The 20,300-nt window shown below is 42.2% G+C and overlaps 2 protein-coding genes across 4 annotated transcripts in view; one reads left to right on the forward strand and one right to left on the reverse strand.

The window, feature by feature from the left end:
* The first annotated feature begins 2,322 nt into the window (after positions 1-2,322).
* The window catches only part of LOC130368629 (neuronal acetylcholine receptor subunit alpha-5-like), a 47,267-nt gene continuing 29,289 nt past the window's right edge, over positions 2,323-20,300 (forward strand). Inside the window, exons 1-3 of the mRNA XM_056572568.1 lie at positions 2,323-2,673; positions 14,111-14,268; positions 15,392-15,436. Coding sequence (XP_056428543.1) covers positions 2,517-2,673; positions 14,111-14,268; positions 15,392-15,436 — 360 coding nt within the window. The 5' untranslated portion in view covers positions 2,323-2,516. The remainder of the gene's footprint in view (positions 2,674-14,110; positions 14,269-15,391; positions 15,437-20,300) is intronic.
* The window catches only part of LOC130368631 (olfactory receptor 1019-like), a 51,604-nt gene continuing 46,746 nt past the window's right edge, over positions 15,443-20,300 (reverse strand). Inside the window, exons 2-4 of one of the 3 annotated variants that reach the window (XM_056572570.1) lie at positions 17,755-17,823; positions 16,562-16,617; positions 15,443-16,047 (exon numbers count right to left, since the gene is read on the reverse strand). In XM_056572570.1, the coding sequence (XP_056428545.1) occupies positions 17,815-17,823 (9 nt within the window). In that variant the 3' untranslated portion in view covers positions 15,443-16,047; positions 16,562-16,617; positions 17,755-17,814. Of the gene's footprint in view, positions 16,618-16,699; positions 20,163-20,300 lie in introns of those variants that run through there. The other 2 variants (XR_008892525.1, XM_056572571.1) reach the window with 2 other exon arrangements.

The raw sequence follows: 20,300 nt of genomic DNA on the forward strand, positions 1-20,300 counted from the left end.
CACTTTAGATAATTCCTACTTGCTAGGCTGGGTTCACATACCGTATTCCACTTTAGATAATTCCTACTTGCTAGGCTGGGTTCACATACCGTATTTTTCGCCGTATAATACGCACTTGGTGCGTCTTATACGGCAAATATACATTAAAACCCTGTCCTATCGCGGCGGTCCCTGCGACCATCAACGGCCGGGACCTGCGGCAAATACAGGAAATCACTGATCGCGGTGATGCCCTGTATTAACCCTTCAGATGCGGCGATCAAAGCTGACCACCGCGCCTGAAGCGAAAGTGAAACTAACCCGGCTGCTCAGTTGGGCAGTTCGGTACCGCCGCGTTGAAATCGCGGTGTCCCGAACAGCTAACAGGATACCGGGAGGGACCTTACCTGCCTCCTCTGTGTCCGATCGGCGAATGACTGCTCCGTGCCGAGATCCCCTGCATGGCCGGCGCTCTCCTTCGTCGTCATCACGTCGTCGCGCACTTTGTACCATCATCCAATAGAAGTGGCGTGCGTAGCGAAGTGATGGCGGCGACAGAGAGCGAGGATCCCGGGCAGCAGAGATGTTCCGGAGTGACGGGGACACCTCGGGGATGCGGCGACAGCGATGGAGGGCGACATCCAGGGCAGCGGTGACGGGTCCGGAGCGGGGACACGTGAGTATTACCTACTGTGGTCCAGTGGTCTTCAACCTGCGGACCTCCAGATGTTGCAAAACTACAACTCCCGGGGTAGCGCCGTGCGCAGTACACCCGGAAGCGGCATTCTCCTGCATATCTATCTCTGCAGGAGAATGCCGCTTCCGGGTGTACGGCACGCGGCGCATGCGGGACGCTACCCACGTGACCTACACCAGGAGGAAGACTGCGATGAGGCAGCCATGAATATTCATGAGCCGGGCAGCCACTCCGCCTGGCGAAAATTACGTAAGCGATTCTGTGCTGATGCTGCGGACCTCCCACTGAGTCCCAAGCCTGGGAATACCATATAACTAAAAATGAAGATATCTGGCGAACCGCTGCACAGTTTTTAATGAGGTAAGAAGCGTTTTAATCAGGATCAAGCACACTACAAGCCTGATGACAGATTTCCTTTAATACCTACCGTATATACTCGAGTGTAAGCCGACCCGAATATAAGCCTAGGCCCCTAATTTCACCCCAAAAACCCAGGAAAAGTTATTGACTATATGTCTAGGGTGCAACTATAAGCCTAGGGTGGGAAATACATCATCCCCCCATGTCATCATCCCCCCTGTCATCATCCAGACCCCTGTCATTAACACTCCCGTCATCATCACCCTGTCATTATCACCCTGTCATCATCACCCTGTCATTTTCACCCCCGTCATCATCACCCCATCATCATCACCCTTTCATCAACCCCCCCCCTTTCATCATCACCTCCCGTCAATCCCTTCAGTGGTCTTCAACCTGCGGGCCTCCAGATGTTGCAAAACTACAACTCCCAGCATGCCTGGACAGCCATCGGCTGGTCCGGGCCATCTATGCTGCAGGGACCGTCCGATGGGGAGGGTTAGTTGTTCCGGGCTGTCCATTTTCACCAGGAGGCCTTCTTCTCCACTCCGTGCTGGCCCCGGACTAGTGATGTTGCCTTGACGACGACGCACAGGGAGGTTCACGCGCAGGGACACCTACTGTGTACGGACGTCCCTGTGCGTCGGCATCAAGGCAACGTCACTAGTCCTGGGCCGGCCCATAGCAGAGAAGAGGGCCTTCTGGTGAAAATGGACAGCCCGGAACGACTAACCCTCCCCACCTGACGGTCCCTGCAGCATAGATGGCCCGGACCAGCTCACCCTTCCTTCCCACCGAGGGGAGGTGAGTAGAAAACTAAAGGGGGGTCTGGATGATGACGAAGGCCCGGCAGTGGTCCTCAACCTGCAGACCTCCAGATGTTTCAAAACTGCCGATGGCTGTCCGGGCATGCTGAAGGTTGTAGTTTTGAAACATCTGGAGGTCCGCAGGTTGAAGACCACTGATAAGAGATTGACAGGCGGAGAGTTCACTCGAGTATAAGCCTAAGGGGGTGTTTTCATGCTGAAAAACTCGGCTTATACTCGAGTATATACAGTATGTATTTTGTAGTGGAAAGTGAATGAAAGAAATGAAGCCCGTATTTCATTAAGAATTAATGGGTTGTAAAACCAGGCCCCATTCTAGTAGCCTTGGAATTTATTGCAAGCCAGCCTTGTAATATGTATGGTCCTATTCTCTGCTCTCTTCCTCCGAAAGATTTAAAGCCTGAGAGAAAAAAAATGTGCCTCCTGAGCTACCATAGCAGACGCAAAGAGCATCTAATCCCATCCCCCTTATCCTCCTGCATTTATTGACACATAATGAATTTAGCAGACGGCAGCCACAGCTGGTTTCACTAGCTCATGCATGGCAGGGAAAATTATTTTACACTTGTTATCTATAAGAACAGATTTGAATTCGGTATATTCTGACACCTCACAATGGTTGATGCTGAGGTCTTAGTGCAAATACTAGGTGTATGAACATCTCCTGTACCTATCAGCAAGAGGCGAACATCGCAGTCAGCCCTATTCTTCTGTTCTACAAAAGGACTCTTTCATGTACGAACATGACTGGGAGTGGAAAGTGCCTTATTTGGCTATTCTTTTGCATTTGGAATCTGAAAAAAGCTTTTGGTAAGTCAGTTTTAACCTTTGTGTTTTAGACGTTGTGGTCATCGTATTGCAATATTGCCTATGACACATACAGCATGGCATCAGTCAATGGCTATTAGAGTCCAATCCTATTAAATTCCCATGCTGAAAATGAACTGGTAAGAATAATAATAATATAAATAGTGATGTAGAAGCACTTCAGATGTGATCCATATGTCTAGCATGTGCTGGTGAGAACTGATTCAGCATGTCGTAAACAATATACAAGGTGTAGCCTTTACGCCCTGTAATACTTTATTACCAATTCCTTTTGTTGTTGCTATAATTTTTATTTGCTTAGTTACATTTTCATCGTTTATAAATATTTACAGAAGTTTTCATTATGTATAAACAGTAGTATTTTTTTCAGACTTTATAGTCATATTATTTATATTTATTACATAACAGTTTATATAGAAAATGATTTGTTTTGTTAACATTAGATTGGATGGAAATATACAGTTGGCAATGCGCTTAATCACATTATGGGTCGTGCACATAAAACTGTCTTAGGGTACGTTCCCACACGGCGTATTTGCTGCGTATTTGCTGCTGCGTGTTTTATTTTCCCTGTTGAAGTCAATGGGTAGGAAAATACGCAGCACCAAATACGCAGCAAATACGCAGCAAATACGCAGCAAAATACGCCACGTGGGAATGCACCCTTATAGTCTATACATAATATATGCATATCATTTCCTTTACAACAATGAATACGCAACACTTTTGTGTAACCAAAATTTCTGTTTTACGTACGTCACATAAGGATTGATGCATTATAGGATACCTAAAAAATATCTCAAACTGCTTTTATGTATGTAAAGTATGTCTAAACAGTGAGTGGTGGATATATAGTTGTGGTTGCCCCAGTTTTGTGGTATATTTTTATATTTTTTTTGTGTGTCTTATCATGTATTAATAAAATTTAAGAAGGCTGTGCGCCATTTTCGTGCTATGCTCGTCAGTTTTACATTTTGTCTAGCAGAGTAGGCATGGCGCAGACGGATATGTCATATTTATGATGCATGCTTTAAAAATAAAAAAAAGAAGTAAAAAAAAATCACAGGTCTGCTTCACTGCTGCGGTGGTGTAAATATACACACATCAAACCAGAAAACCTATACTATATGTAAAAAGATTTTTTAGTAAATAAGTAGGCAAAAATACTTACATAATGGCAAAAAGACAATAAAGTGACTTTAAAAAATCCCCTTAATAACACCGCTGCAATTTAGCAGAATTTTATGGTCCAATATTTTGCAGCAATTCATGGACCCATTAAAGTTTTACTCAATCAAACTAAGATCATAAAATATTATGGTGTTCTAGGCTCGGTTCTATAGAACTGCCGGAGATTTATTTTTTGGGTTGTAATAAAGTCGCTAAAAAGCAACGATATTATGGCCAAGTGAAAAAGACTTTAGGTTGCACAATAAATTTTCCTTATTGAAAAGAGGCCAGTTTTATTTCTGGCATAGTAATTTCTGCATACGTAGGTAGTTCCCACTGCAGAGACATTAATAACTTCTGCTCTGCAGGCACAAGAAATGGCTTAAGTTCCTGGGATAAATTACAGCTTTAGTAAACAGCAGCAATGCATTGTGTAATTTATTATTGATTTGCCAATCCAATTACTGCATATTGATGTTCACTGTGTCAGAAGAATTTAGGTAAAACATAAGAAATAGAATGTCCCATGTTTGTATGAGGCATGTAAATCACACCTAATCTATGTGAGGAGTGTAATTGTTGAATTCATTATGTTGTAATGTATACTATTCTGTCTGTGATGTAATGAAGTCATCGGCAGCTCTTTATTGCTGTAACAAGTGAATGGCATTAATTGGCATTACTTTTTGGGTGAATTGCAGCAATTTATTGTACATGTGCCTAATTTCCATAAACATGTGCTACACTTCTGTCATTATGTTGCACAGTAACACAGTCTTCAGTGCACACAGATATATGTACTTAAAGATTACTCTTCGAATACTATTATACAAGTAGGAGTTTTATGTGCAGAAGTATGAATATATGTGGTATACTGCATTCATCATTGTATAATATTAAGGGATTATCACATGAGAACAACCCTTGTTAAAAAAAATGTATAAGAAAATTTGGGCATGATAGAAGATGTGGCTTCTACTTGGGAACTTCACTTTAAAAGCGTAAATGCGTAAGTCAGATTGGAGAGAAACAGACAAGCAGCTGTTCTCTCTCTGAGGAATACAAGCAGGCCATGTATTAGGGTTGGATCACATGGACAAATCCCCTAAAAAAAAAATTCAGAACATGCAGTTTACAGCTCCAATTGACTTCTGATTTTTTAGGTAAGTAATATATAATAATACAATACAGTTAAGAGCCATCATTGGAAGCAACCACCACACAGAATAGAAAGATGAAAATTAATTGTAATGAGTAGGATCTGGTTCTGACTTAAGGGTTTTCTTGTGCTCGACGAACCATGATGTGTTGCTGTGATGATGCTGGGGCCTATAAGTGGGCCTGAACATAGAGCCAATGACATCTGATCTCAGCATCCACGCCCTTCTCAGCTGCACATAAATACGCAGTCAGTTTGTATCTCACGTTGCATGTTTTCAGTTTCTCTGCATTAGCTTTTATTTTCCTTGCTTGTTTAATCCTGTGCATTCTGAGAACAGGGAGCACCGTCCAGTTGAGGATCTGCCATTTCAAGAGTTCCTTCTTTATTCACAAAAGGTTGAGGTTTTATACAATTGAGGCTATGTGGTTAGTTGCTGGACAATTCCCATTTTCGGTCACAGTTATCTGATCGCAGAGAATAGAAACTTGTCTAAAAATAATCACAGAGACTTGAGAAAAAGACAAAATAGGCGGATGATGTTGAGGATGATATAGACACATGGAAAAAATAAACAGAATTTGTTTACCTATAAGTTGTCAGCTATGGATTGTATGTCAAACTGAGTGATATAAAATTATGAAATAAGTTGCAGAATGAAAAGACCATTATTGCTAGCCTGCTACTTAAAAGGCCCTATCTCTATATAATACAAGCTGAGTATCCGACGTTGCCCGGTTTTTCCTTCCTAATCCTTGTTGAGGAGGAAAATAAACAGAGGAGGAAGCTTTTGACTTCATATCCCATCCTCATATATAGTTGTCATATCCCTACCTCCTATCCCGTCATCGTATCTTGACCTCCTATCCTGACCTTCTATCCTGTCCTCCTATCCCGTCCTCCTATCCCGTCCTCCTTTCCCGTCCTCCTTTCCCGTCATCCTATCTCGACCTCCTTTCCCGTCCTCCTATCTCGACCTCCTTTCCCGTCCTCCTTTCCCATCCTCCTATCCCCTCTGCCTATCCTGTCCGCCTATCCCGTCCTCCTATCCCATCCTCCTATCCCGTCCTCCTTTCCCATCCTCCATTCCCGTCCTCCTTTCCCGTCCTCCTTTCCCGTCTTCCTTTTCCATCCTCCTATCCCGACCTCCTGTCCCATCCACCTATCCCGACCTCCTATCCCGACCTCCTATCCCGACCTCCTATCCCGTCCTCCAATCCCGTCCTTCTCTCCCGTCCTCCTATCACGACCTCCTATCCCGTCCTCCTTTCACGACCTCCTATCCCGTCCTCCTATCTTGACCTCCTATCCCGTCCTCCTTTCTCGACCTCCTATCCCGTCCTCCTATCCCGTCCTCCTATCTCGACCTCCTATCCCGACCTCCTATCCCGACCTCCTATCCCGGTCCTCCTATCGGGTCCTCCTATCCTGACCTCCTATCCCGACCTCCTATCTCGACCTCCTATCCCGACCTCCTATCCCATTCTCCTATTCCGTCCTCCTATCGCGACCTTCTATCCCCGTCCTCCTATCAGGTCCTCCTATCGCGTCCTCCTATCCCATCCTCCTATCCTGACCTACTATCCTGTCCTCCTATCCCGTCCTTCTATCCTGACCTCCTATCCCGACCTCCTATCCTGGTCCTCCTATCGCGTCCTCCTATCCCGGTCCTCCTATCGCGTCCTCCTATCCCGTCCTCCTATCCAGTCCTCCTATCCCGTCCTCCTATCCCATCCTCCTATCCCGTCCTCCTATCCCGACCTCCTTTCCCGACCCGTGATATGTGTACAAGTTATTGAAATATCTCCAGCCGTAGTTATGTGGGAACATACATTTCCCATTGATTTGCATGGGACTTTAAACAAAAACCCCGACCCTCACAAATGGGGGTAGTTAAGGGTTAAATTAACTTTCCTATATTTTAAGTGGATATATAAGTAACATGTGACCAAGTATTATCGAAATATCTCCAGCCATTTGGAAGTTATGCAGTAAAATATATTTCCCATTGACTTGTATGGGACTGTAAATATAAACCCCGCCCCTGGCAAATGGGGGTGAGTAAGGGTTAAATCACCTATCCTATGTTTGTTGTTGACATATAAGTAACATGTGGCCAAGTTTCATGTTAATATCTTTAGTCGTTTGGACGTGATGCTGGAACATACACACATAAATACATACACACACACACACGTTGAGTTTTATATATATAGATAAATTGTACTAATCAGAACAGTCATTAAACCGTAACTTTGGCTTGCTCCCTGACCTGAGGAAGAGGGGTGCAGACCCCCTCAAGACGCATTGTCAACTGCAATAAAAGAATGCTGTTCATCTACATCTGGACTTATCTGCCATCATTTCACTCCATCTCCTGACCCAGTAAGTGCCAGTAAAGTGTCATTTTTTCTACAATGATCTCAACAGGCAAAACCACTCTTGCAGCAAGGCAAGGTCATCCGAAGGCAATAAAAAAATAGAACTCAACACTTTGTAGCCATTACTATACATTCTATACTTTGCCAGTGAACTTCAGTAAATGCAGGGATTTCGATTTTTCCGCCACTCTTCCAGCAAAGGTTATGCTAGCATACACTGATCAGCCATAACATTACAACTACCTGCTAACATTGTGTAGGTTCCCATCATGCAACCAAAACAGCATTTACTTATCGATTCATGGATTACCATATTATTTGGCAGGTAGGTGTTAGTAGAAAATCCTTTAAGTAGTGTAAGTTCTTTAAGTTATAAGGCATCCATGGATTGGACTTGTTTTGCCAGCACATGTCACGAATTTGGGATCAAGATCTGGAGAATTTAAGGTCACAAAAATACCTTGAAGACATTGTCATGACTTTAAACTATTCCTAAACAATTGTTGCAGTGTGGCCATATGCATTATCCTGCTGAAAAAGGCTGCTTCACTTATGGGATACCATTAACCCAAGGTGGTAAACGATGTGGGTCAACTGAACACATTAATGACAAAACTCAAAGTTTCCCAGCAGAATATTGCCCAAATCCTTACAAGGCCTCGTCCAGATTTCTTTTATCACATGATGTGAAAAAGTCAACATGATCACAGCAATGGACAAGTTGTTATACTATCTTGTCCATTGTAAGCATGTTTAGGAAGTGGATAGGAGCCAGCATGGGTACTCCGGCAGCTCTGTGGCTATGTAGCCCCATACACAACTGTGATTTACTATGGGTTCTGACACCTTTCTGTCGTAGCCATTTTTAAATTTTTTAGCAATCTGTGCTACTATAGCTCTTTTAAGGGATCAGGCAAGAAAGGATTAGCTCTAACTCCGAATGTGTATGTCTGAGCTTCTTTTAACATATATTTTTATCCTGAACAGTGAATTTTATAAATTGAAAAAATAATATGCCAGAATCACTGTTTTTTGGTCATTTCGCATTCTAGATAACATAGAATGAAAAGCAATCAAATTTAACCCCAGTGGTACCTACAAAAAATACAGCTCCCCCCCCCAAAAAAAATTTAAAAAAATTAAAAAAAAAATGTAAAAGTTACATGTCAGTCTCTACCACAAAGTGAATGGCATTTATCATTATATTTACTGGTAAAATGAAAGGTGGCATCAAAAATTACCATCATTTTACCAAAAACAAGCTCCCCCCCCCCCACTGGGGATTGCCACAAACTCTTATGTCAGACATGTTCTTAAATCCAATTTCACACAAGGCATTGTTGAGTATGATACTTTGAGTTCAGATCACTATACCCACAAGATTTGCAAATGCGTCTGTATTATATGCATCCAATACCGGTCTTCCGGTGTATACATATCCAATTAGTTTTTTTTAATAATTATGTTAAATGGAGAGAGACCTTTGAACACAACCAACAGAATCACTTGTGACAGCTTAGCTGCTAAATATCCCCAGAATCAATATTAAAATGAAGCCAATCACAAACAGCAGGCCAGCAAATGATAACACAGTAAATGTATCCATGTATCCTGCTAGAAGTGCACTTGCTTTTCCTTCTTAATTAAAAGCATTGCATTTATAATTACTCTTCTGTAAACGATGGCTGACAAGGTTGGTTATAATACTGGTAGCCAGACGTCAGTAACTAGAAACATGTACTTCATGCTGATCAGCTGGCATTCGCTGTCTATTATAAACCCTGAGGAAGCTTTTCCAAAATCAACAAAGATGGTTGAGCTACAAAGTCCCACCTAGCACAACGCCACATAGGAAAGTGACAGAAACTACATTAGATTCATCAGCAGAGGGTGTGATGTGTCTTAATATTTGGCACTGCACAGAACAAGGAGACTGATGCACCTTGAAGTACTTGAATAAATAAATATTGCCGAATACCTAATCTCTTAAAGGGGATATCCCACAAAAAATGTATTTAGTAAATCCATACCAATTCATTTAATTAAAAATCTATTTCTGTTATTAGATATTATAGAGAAGATGTCTGTGGTAGTGCTCCCTGCTGTTCTATGTTTTGCTGATTTCTGTGTCCACACAAGTTTCGTTGCTGGCTTACCGTATATACTCGAGTATAAGCCGAGTTTTTCAGCACGATTTTGCCCCCCTCGGCTTATACTAGAGTGAACTCTCTGCCTGTCAATCCCTTCATCAGTGGTCTTCAACCTGCGGATCTCCAGATGTTGCAAAACTACAACTCCCAGCATCCTGGGTGTTGTAGTTTTGAAACCTCTGGAGGTCCGCAGGTTGAAGACCACTGCGGCCTTCATCATCATTTAGCCCCCCCCCCTTTGTTTAGTACTCAATTCCCCTCGGCGGGAAGTTAGGGTGAGCTGGTCCGGGCCATCTATACAGCATGGACCGTCTGGTGTGGATGGTTAGTTGTTGCGGGCTGTCCATTTTCACCGGGGGGGCCTCTTCTCCGCGCTTTGGGCCTGGCCCCAGAGTAGTGAGGTTGCCTTGATGACGACACACAGGGACGTTCATGCGCAACGTCCCTGTGCGTCGTTGTCAAGGCAACGTCAATAGTCCAGGCCCAAAGCACGGAGAAGAGGCCCCCCCCCGGTGAAAATGGACAGCCCGCAACAACTAACCATCCCCACCGGACGGTCCATGCTGTATAGATGGCCCAGACCGGCTCACCCTAATTTTCCGCCGAGGGGAGGTGAGTACAAAACAAAAGGGGGGGGGGGGGGGCTGGATGATGATGAAGGCGGCAGTGGTCTTCAACCTGCAGACCTCCAGAGGTTTCAAAACTGCAACTACACTAATACTACTGATGGCTGTCCAGGCATGCTGGGAGTTGTAGTTTTGTAACATCTGGAGGTCCGCAGGTTGAAGACCACTGATGAAGGGATTGACAGGGGGTGATGATGACGAGGGTCTGGATGATTACATGGGGGATGATCTATTTCCCACCCTAGGCTTATAGTCGAGTCAATAACTTTTCCTGGGTTTTTGGGGTAAAATTAGGGTCCTTGGCTTATATTCGGGTCGGCTTATACTCGAGGATATACGGTACTCACCAGGCACATTGATTAAGACGTTTGTACATTTGTATATCATATACTTTTTTTATGCACATCCGTAAGTATATATATGTAGAGAAAATAGTATTACAATATCACAGAAATATATCTTTCTCTTTAATTTATTTAATTTTATTTAATTCATTATGTGCAGAGCGTACTGGCTCTGTGCAGTAATGTCAGCGGGGTGCCGCAGCGGTGATCCCCGGGCTCCCCAGCAGCGGGACCGCGGTGATCTGACATCTTATCCCCTATCCTTTGGATAGGGGATAAGATGTCTAGGGGCGGAGTACCCCTTTAAATGGGTACTCCATTGGAAACATCTTATCCCCTATCCTTTGGAGTCCCCGTTTAAAGGAGTGTCCAGGGATATATATATTTTTTTTACATACAATGGAAGGAAAGAGTATTTGTACTGAGTTTGTACTGTAGGGTCTCTGACAAAGAAATCATCTGTCTATAATATTGGTCGGTTCTGAGACAGAATAACAACAAAAAATGCAGAAAAACGATTTTCAAATAAGTATTTTACTTTGATTCCCTGTCAATAAGCAAGTTTTCTGGCTCCCAGGTGTCTTTATACAGGTAAAGAGCTGAGATTAGGAGCACTCTTTTAAAGTGGGCGCTACTAATCTGAACTAATCCAAACTCTCCTCCATGGCCAAGACCAAAAAGATGTCCATGAATGTCAGGGATAAGATTGTAGACCTACACAAGGCTGGAATGAGCTACAAGACCATAGGCAATCAACTTGGTGAGAAGTTTACAACAGTGGGTGCGATTATTCGCAAATGGAAGAAACACAAAATAACTGTCAATCCCCATTGGTCGGGGGCTCCATGCAAGATCTTACCTGTAAAAATAAAAAGAAGTGATACTAACCTCACATGCTTCCTGAAGGCTACTGTTAGGACAAATCACTGCCCCAGCTCATCAGTGCTTCTCCCTTGTTCCTGTAACACGTTGTCCCTACAGGGACTGCTCTGCTTATCCAATCACTGACCACAGCAGTGTCCTGCCTTAGCCAGTGATTGGCAGTGGGGCAGTTCCTGTGTGAATGGAGTGTCACAGGAACAATAAATTTATGGCACTTGTCCTTAACCCCTTAAGGACCAAGCCCATTTTGATCTTAAATGGGCACTGTCAGATACAAAAACTTTTGATATGTTGTAAACCAATAGGTTTTGCAATTGCTTTCATTAGAAAATATTCAGTATTTCATACTGTAAAAGACAATCAAACAACTGCCCCCCTGCCTGCTTGGACATATACTAGTCCTGCTGTGTCCATGTGTCATCACTTACATCATGGACACACTTCCTTGATTGACAGATGTGAGTGCAGGGCTCACACCTGGAGGAAAAATCCTCCCACAGTCAGCTTGTGTCCCGCTACTGTCAGTGAGGACAAGCTGGGAGTTGTAGTTTTGCTAATGCTAGGGGAGATGTGAGCAGACAGCATACTGAAGGAGGGGGCGGAGACCTGCACAGTGAGGCCACACCCCCTCCCTTTGAGAGGAATTCAGACTAGTGAGCTAAATAAAAAGTGTAAAAAAAATAAATAAAGGTGCTAGACACATAAAAATAATATGAATGATATATTTGAAAAAAAGTTTTTTTGTTGGAACTGATGGGTACGCTTTAAGGACAAGGCCAATTTTATTTTTGCATTTTCGTTTTTTCCTCTGCCTCTTCTAAAAATCGTAACTCTTTTATATTTTAATCCACAGACTAGCATGAGGGCTTGTTTTTTGTGCGACCAGTTCTCCTATATAATGAGATCACTCAATTTACCATAAAATGTAAGGCGCAACCAAAAAAATACTATTTGTTTGGGGAAATTAAAAAGAAAACCGCAATTTTGCTAATTTTGGAAGGTTTCATTATCATGCCATACAATTAACAGTAAAAATGACATGTGTTTTTTATTCTCTGGGTCAATACAATTAAAATGATACCCATGATTACATACTGTTCTATTATTGTTGCGCTTAAAAAAAAAATCACAAACTTTTTAACCAAATTAGTAAGTTTATAATCCCTCTATTTTGATGACCTACAACTTTTTTATTCTTCTATATAAGCGGCGGTATGATCTGTACTTTTTATTGATACCACATTTGTGTATATGAAACTTTTATTCATTTTTATTATTATTATTTTTTTAATAAAATGTGACAAAAAAGCTGCAATTTTGCTCTTTTTTTTTTTTTTTTACGTTAACGCCGTTCACCATATGGGATCAATAGCATTATATTTTAATAGTTCAGACATTTACACAAGCGGCAATACCAAATATGTGTATTAATAATTAGTTTTTACACTTTATGGGGGTGAAATGGGAAAAAAAGGACATTTAAAATTTTTATTGGGGAGGGGATTTTTAACTTTTTTTATTTTTTTACATTTTTTTACTTTTTTTTTTTACACTTTAATAGTCCCCATAGGGGACTATTTTGTAGCAATCCTTTGAATTTTAATACTGTTCATTGCTATGCAGAGGGCATAGCACTGATCAGTGTTATCGGTCATCTTCTGCTCTGGTCTGCTCGATCTCAGACCAGAGCAGAAGACCCGTGGAAGGTGGCGGAGGCAGGTGAGAGGACCTCCATGCACCGTTCTGGATGATTGGAACGCCATTCTGTATTGATCACGGCATCTGAGGGGTTAATGACAGACATCCGAGTGATCGCCATTACCTGCGTTCAGCCGCGCTAAGTACCACCACACCCGGACGTACATTTACGTCCTTGGTCGTTAAGGGGTTAAAGGTGTACTTCAGTGGAAATTTTTTTTTTTTCAAATCAACTGGCACTAGAAAGCTATACAGATTGAGATCACTGTGGTCAGACTGGAAAAAATACACAACTTCCTTTGGAGAATACAAAGACTGTAGCCCCTTATTATCCTGACTAAACTCCCAAAACCAACCAAAGTAATAACTTAGAGACGCTCTTGGGTTTTCAGCCTGGGTGTCCATAACAAGTCATATGACTGGTGCCCCTGGTTTGTTCTAAATAGTAGTGCTTACAACAGACTGTCCGCACACTAGGATGACATGCTATTACACAATGACAACTATTCCTGCACAGTTGTGCCCATGAAGTACTTCATGTGCCAAATTCTACTTCCAGAACAATGAATGAGAATTACCCATTATACTGTGCCTGTGACCGAATTATTCATAAAATTGTGCCAAGCCATATGGCTGCTCCAATAAATAACATATTGAGCATAAGTGTCTGATTGCAAGGGGTCTGACTGCAATCTTCCGTACTGGGACCCGGCATTGCCGCGGCTCTGCACGGCTAACGCACATGTCGTCAACCTCACTGAGGTCAACGACAGCCCCCCGCATAAAGCTCTATGGAAGAGGTAGGGATGCACAAACGCTGCATCTCTGTCTCTCCCATAAAGAAACATGGAGGGGGCGTGTTGGCTGCGGCATCATGCTGTGGCTGACACGCCTCCTACATGGCGTGACCATCCGCGATCAGACACTTATGGGATAAGTGTCTAACACTGCAGATCTCCTTTAATCACCTTTTACTACTTAATGTTTTTTTTTTTTTTTTTTAACATAGGAATTTCAGAACCATCATTTATAGCAAAAAGTGAAGACAGATTATTCAAATATTTATTTCAACAGCAAGATTATCAGAAGTGGGTTCGTCCAGTTGAACACTTAAATGACACTGTGAGAGTAAAGTTTGGCCTTGCTATTACACAGCTTGTGGATGTGGTATGTATAGTTTCAGTACCTTTTTCCAGTACCTATTATGACTCTTTTTATAAGAACATGTTACGGCCTATTCCCACTTCATCTTTTCCAAGTGGAATTTTGCTATAAAACTACTACTACTACTCTACTGTGCAAAGTCCGGAGCAGCAACCTCCCATTGTTTTTAACCTTCCATTGTTTTCAACGGGATTCGCATCATGGAATTCCTAACAGATATTCCATCACGGAACTTCCGGATCCCAGACTCCACCATAAGAACAAACATGTCTATGCAGCCACAGAGCATTTCCGAGCGGTCCAAGTGCTGGCTTGTTCTGACAGTTCCTACTGCCCACAGATTCTCCGTTTGGAAATTCTCCAGGCGGAGATCCCGTAGTGTGCATGAGCGCTTACAGATATCCGTCGTCTTCTATATTTTAATCGTGGTCCAAGGCTATGTTCACACGGCAGAAAATGGGCAGAATTCTGCATATTTGCTTGTTCCACCGGTGCTAGGACCACTTGGAAATGCTTTGTCTTCATAGAAGCTGCTCATTGTTTCTACAGACACCAAAATGAAGAAACATCTGCTGCAGAAATTCTGCCATGCGCACAGTGCATCAGAATCTCATTGAAATCAATAGGACTCTGATGCAGTGGAATTGCCAAGCTGGATTTTTCCGGCGCATTCTGCTCGGAAATTCCACCGTGTGAACAAGGCCTAACAAACATGGACCTGTAGTTTTCAATCACATGGACTGATTCAAAGACCTTGTCATGTTTTTTTTTTGTAAACACACAGAAACACTGCCTTTTTTAGTTACGTTTTTATCAGGTGAATATTTTGCACTTCAAAGCTTCACATGCCTACATTAATATTGTATATACTGTTCACATTCACTTTGATTTTTCCTTCTTTGTTAAAATGGCAGTTTACTGAGTGAATTTAAAGCACAACTATGTTATTTGTTTCTCAGTGTCTAGAAATAAGAAGACATTCTATTCTGTGTACCTAAAATAGCTCAATAGTAATGAGTATTGGCAATGTGCATGCATTTTATGCATTAATATAACATTATTCATATTTAAATTGAAAGCTTTTAATTTCAGATACGGTAATAAATAAAACATTATTCTCTTGCAGGATGAGAAAAATCAACTGATGACCACTAATGTTTGGCTAAAACAAGTATGTATAAATCTTCGCACTGAAAAGACATGCTACAAGTGAGATTTAAGGCCTGATTCATGGCGTGAAATCGGCATGTTTCGCCAACGCTAGGATCATTTAGAAATGAGCCATCTCCAAAGACAGCAATGCATTTCCGAGCGCAATCCGCAGAAATATTAAACAGGTTCATTGTTTCTGTGGACGCTGAAATCAGGATTTCCACGGCAGATATTTCCACCGTGTGCATGGTGCAGCAGAATCCCATTCAAATCAATGGGACTCTGCTGCAGTAAAATCTCTGAGCAGAATATTTCCGCTGAATTCTCCTTGGAAATTCTGCCATGTAAACATGGCCATACTATGGCCAAAAAGTGGCAGGTGATCAGTGGGTTGTATGTTTAACCTCTTAATGACCAAGGGGCGTACCTGTACGCCCTCGTCCCATTACCGACGCTTAAAGTGTGCTCACGAGCTGAGCACGCTTCATACCTGGTGGATCCTGATTACTATTGTGAAAATAAATTCGGCACTCTTGTTAATCAGAATTTTAGTTTTTATTCCACAATGTAGCAGTCTAACAGAAAATATATATGACGTTTCGATCCAAACACTGGATCTTCATCAGATATCTGTAATAAATCAATATAAGGTCATAAGAAAAAGACCAAAAATAATATTTGTAACGACAAAATTGTATAGGCCTAAGAGGAAGACAAGGATCAGGAAAGCAGTTGTTATGGAGGCAACTATGGATATCATGGTGGGTATATATGATACATTGAAAAGAGGATTAATGTGATCCTGTCTTACCCTAGCGACATACAAATAGTATCACAGAGATAATATCAAAGAAAATAATATGAAATAAATTGAATATCGAAAAAAGAAATAATGAAATAACTTGTGTAACAGGAGCATTCTTAGGGATCATGTCATTTCAATAAGGAGAGTAAGGCAATATAGTGCATATATAAAGAAAACAATATTTATATATTACAACGATGGTCCCATAAGTCATGGTATTGATGTATAGCATAAGTTTAAAGAGAGAAAAAAATAATTTTCAATCACAAGGGAACAGGCACATGATTTCAAGGAGAACCAGCCACATAATACATCTAATGAGATTAGGGACATCCATACAGTGATTCTTAGAAGGGCAGCCACATGGACGGTATGGTTGTGCAACCTGAGGGCATCTGTAGTGGGATTATAAGGAAAAAGACCGCCTGGGACATATGTGCATAGTAACAATATATGGTAACAATATGTGGTACTCACCTGTAGAATGCTGCGGAGGCAGGAGTAGTATGGCCTATAGCCAGGAGATAGGAAGCCGGTGCTGCGATACAGCGATTGCGTGGTGTAGGGATAGTAGTGAAGAGGTCCGTTTAGAAATAGCGTCCCGACCGGACATGACGGGAGCCCACTTCCGGTATGTCGATTCCACATTCGAAAGGGGCCAGGAGAAAAATTTGCTTGATGCGCATGTACGGTGCAAAAAGAGACATGGAACGCAGGATGCGTTCCACAGAGAGTCATGTGGTCGGAAGAATACCCGTGGAACGCAGTATGCGCTCCACGGGGGATCATGTGACCAGAGGAAAATGCCGAGAGAGGCACAGAGATAGCGATAAAGAGGAGAAGATAGAGTGATATACATAGAATGAACGTGCTGCACAGGGAGAGATTAACAAAGAAATAAAAGAATAGTGTCAGGTGTGTAGTAATAGAGTGGAGAAAGTGAGATGATATAGATAACGGACAGGATCGAGCATGAATGGACAATTGGGCATAGGTGTAATATGGCTCATGGAATTATAGCATAGTAAATGAGAGGGGGTAGTATAAATGCAATATTGTGCTGACAAGGTATAGCAATAAGTAGGCGTAATGCGGATGCAATATTGCTTCAATAAATGAATAGGGAGCGTATGGAAGTAATATGGGAATATTATAAGGGTAATTTGGATGGACATCAAAATGGTGTGATGTAGTTGGGAAGTGGAAAGGGAATAAGAAGAGAAAAGCGAGAATAGTGAGGAAAGAAGGAAAAGGGGGGGAAAAGGGCAGAAGGGGGGGGCAGGCGGGCAAATGAGTGAAGAATAAAGTGTAAGAATAGAGTAACAGTAAAGGGAAATGTAAGGTAAAGTGATGAAAGAAAATTTAGGATAAGTAATGGAATAGTGACGAAAAGAACGGGTAGAGCGGGCACAAAATAGTAAAGTGAAAGTGGTAAGAAAATTGTAAATAGGGTAGAGAGGGAAGATAAAAGTAGTGAAGGTAGAATGTATATGGTGAAAGAACAATGGTAATCGTGACATGAAAAAGGATACCGTGGTCAGAGGATAGTGATGGTATCGTGGTCGGAAGATAGTAATGGCCTCCACAGCATCTCAAGTGGCCTGAAAAAAAAGGGTAATCAGTTTATTGGTATGGCATAAAAGAATTTATATACTATGTCAACTGTGCAATCTCATATTCCCTGTTGAGGCCAAGGGATTCCAAAGTTTGTAGCGTATGTATCCAATATATGTATCCAATACGCCTTTTTTTTTTTTTTTGAGGGTGCTAACTCAGTTGCCACCTCTACGTGGTTTAGGGATATGTTCGAGGACCTGAAAGCGTAACTGCGCAATGGGGTGTCCTGCGGTGATAAAATGATGGGGAATAGGTAATAGTGTGTTCTTCCTTCTGATTGTAGACTTATGTTGGGAAATACGGTCTCGGGTGTGCTGGGTGGTCTCCCTAACATAACCGAGGCCGCAAGGGCACTTGATGAGAAAGACAACAAATGACGAATCACACGTAAAAAACCTTTAATAGGATATGGTTTACCCGACAGAGGGTGGTATACTTTGTTGCCTTTAGTAATGCTGTTGCATTGTACACAGTGAAGGCATGGAAATGTGCCTTGTTTAGGTGAAGTGAGTGTAGTTTGTCTTGAAACCCTGGTGCTACCAATGTCGGCTCTGATCAGACTATCACGGAGATTGGGTGGTCTTTTAAAACAAGTTAGGAAAGGTTCTTTGAAATCAGGAACATTCGGGTGTGCTCTGTGAAGTAAGGGCCAGTGTTTACGGATAATCCCCTGTATTTTGTATGCATAGGGGAGGAAGGTATGTACGAACGGAATACAATTGGAATTAGATTTTCTGAGGGATAAATCCCTTGTATTGGAGCAAGATTTGAGAATATGATCAGGGTAACCTCTGTCTCTAAACTTTTTGGACATTTCTTCCAGTCGTTTGATTTTGGTATATTCGTCCGACACTATCCTCACTATCAAATTGTGAAGTGGGTAGAGATTTCAGTGTAGCTCTAGGATGATATATGTGGTACCGTTGTTTGCTTAAATATCCAAACTATTATAATATAAGGTTAGTTAAACCGCACGGTTGATGTCATACACGTTAAAAAATACCCAGACAGTCAAAAATTGTGCATTATTGGTCACAAGCGATCAAAGTCCCATCATAACAAAAATGGTACGGATAAAAACTACAGATCATGGCGCAAAAATTAGCCCTCATATAGCCCCATATGCGGAAAAATAAAAAAAATTGTATACATTTATTGGGGTCAGAAGATTTTAGACATACAAATTTTGGTGCATGCAGTTATAATTTTTTTAAAGTAGTAGAATGAAATAAAACCTAAATAAATTAGGTATCCTAGTGGCCGTATGGCCCTATAGAATAAAGATATGTTGTCGTTTTTTACCGAAAAGCACTGCTAGAAACGGAAGCCCCCAAAAGTTACAAAATGGCATTTTTTATTTTTTTTCAATTTCACCCACAAATATATATTTTCTGGTTTGAAATGATTGATATCATTACAATGTACAATTGGTGACGCAAAAACAAGCCCTCATATGGGTCTTTAGGTGCAAAATTGAAAGCATTATGATTTTTAGAAAGGGGAGGAGTAAAAAATTAAAATGGGCCTGGTCCTTAAAGGGGTATTCTGCCCCCAGACATCTTATCACTTATCCAAGGATAGGGGATAAGATGTCTGATCGCGGGGGTCCCGCTGATGGGCCTGCTGCAGCCCTCCGAGCTATCAGCTCTACGGAGCTAGGTTTGCTCCGTGGCTGATGGCTCACGATACAGGTGTGGTAGCAAGGTGTGATGAGGGCAGATGGCATTAAGCCCTTGTATTCGTGACACCAAGGCGTGGTTTAGTCTAAAACCACCCGAAGGTATACCGTTGGATCCTGGGCTAGGCATGTGGGCAATAAAGACTCCGATGCCAAGTTACGGATAATGGTAGCTTTACTGAGGGTAGACAGTTGGTAAAGTCTATACAGGTTAGCCAAGGGACTGACTTGACTTGACTCATAAAGCAGTGACTTTAGCTTACTTGACTTGATGGTGGCTGCAGGACAGGACTTTGAGGTCTCCAACACTCTGGACACACACACACACTAGCTCCATCCAGGGCTTCTATGGGGGGAGACTAGCAGGGAGCCCTTAGGTCACTCTTGGGGTCACCTGGTCACTGATACAGTACCTCCTGGCTAACAATCACATGACATAACTCTTAAAGATACAACACATTTTATAATACAATACACTGCAGAACATATGTACAGGGGGGAAACAGGTGCAAGGGGCCCTGGGGACACTGAAGGAGCCTGCCTGACAGGGCAGCAAGGGCATGGGGCAACATCTCCCGTACTGGGCCACCACACAGGGGCCATCAGTACGTGACATCATTGCTCCACCCCCTCATGATGTCACGCCCCACCCCCTTAATCCAAGTCTATGGGAGGGGGTGTGATGTGGCCCCCTCCCATAGACTTGCATTAATGGGGCGGGCATGATGTCATGAGGGGGAGGAGCCATGAAGTAACAAACCGACAGCCCCTGTATCGTGAGTC

The sequence above is a fragment of the Hyla sarda genome, chromosome 4 (assembly GCF_029499605.1).
Source record: "Hyla sarda isolate aHylSar1 chromosome 4, aHylSar1.hap1, whole genome shotgun sequence".
Classification (NCBI taxonomy): domain Eukaryota; kingdom Metazoa; phylum Chordata; class Amphibia; order Anura; family Hylidae; genus Hyla; species Hyla sarda.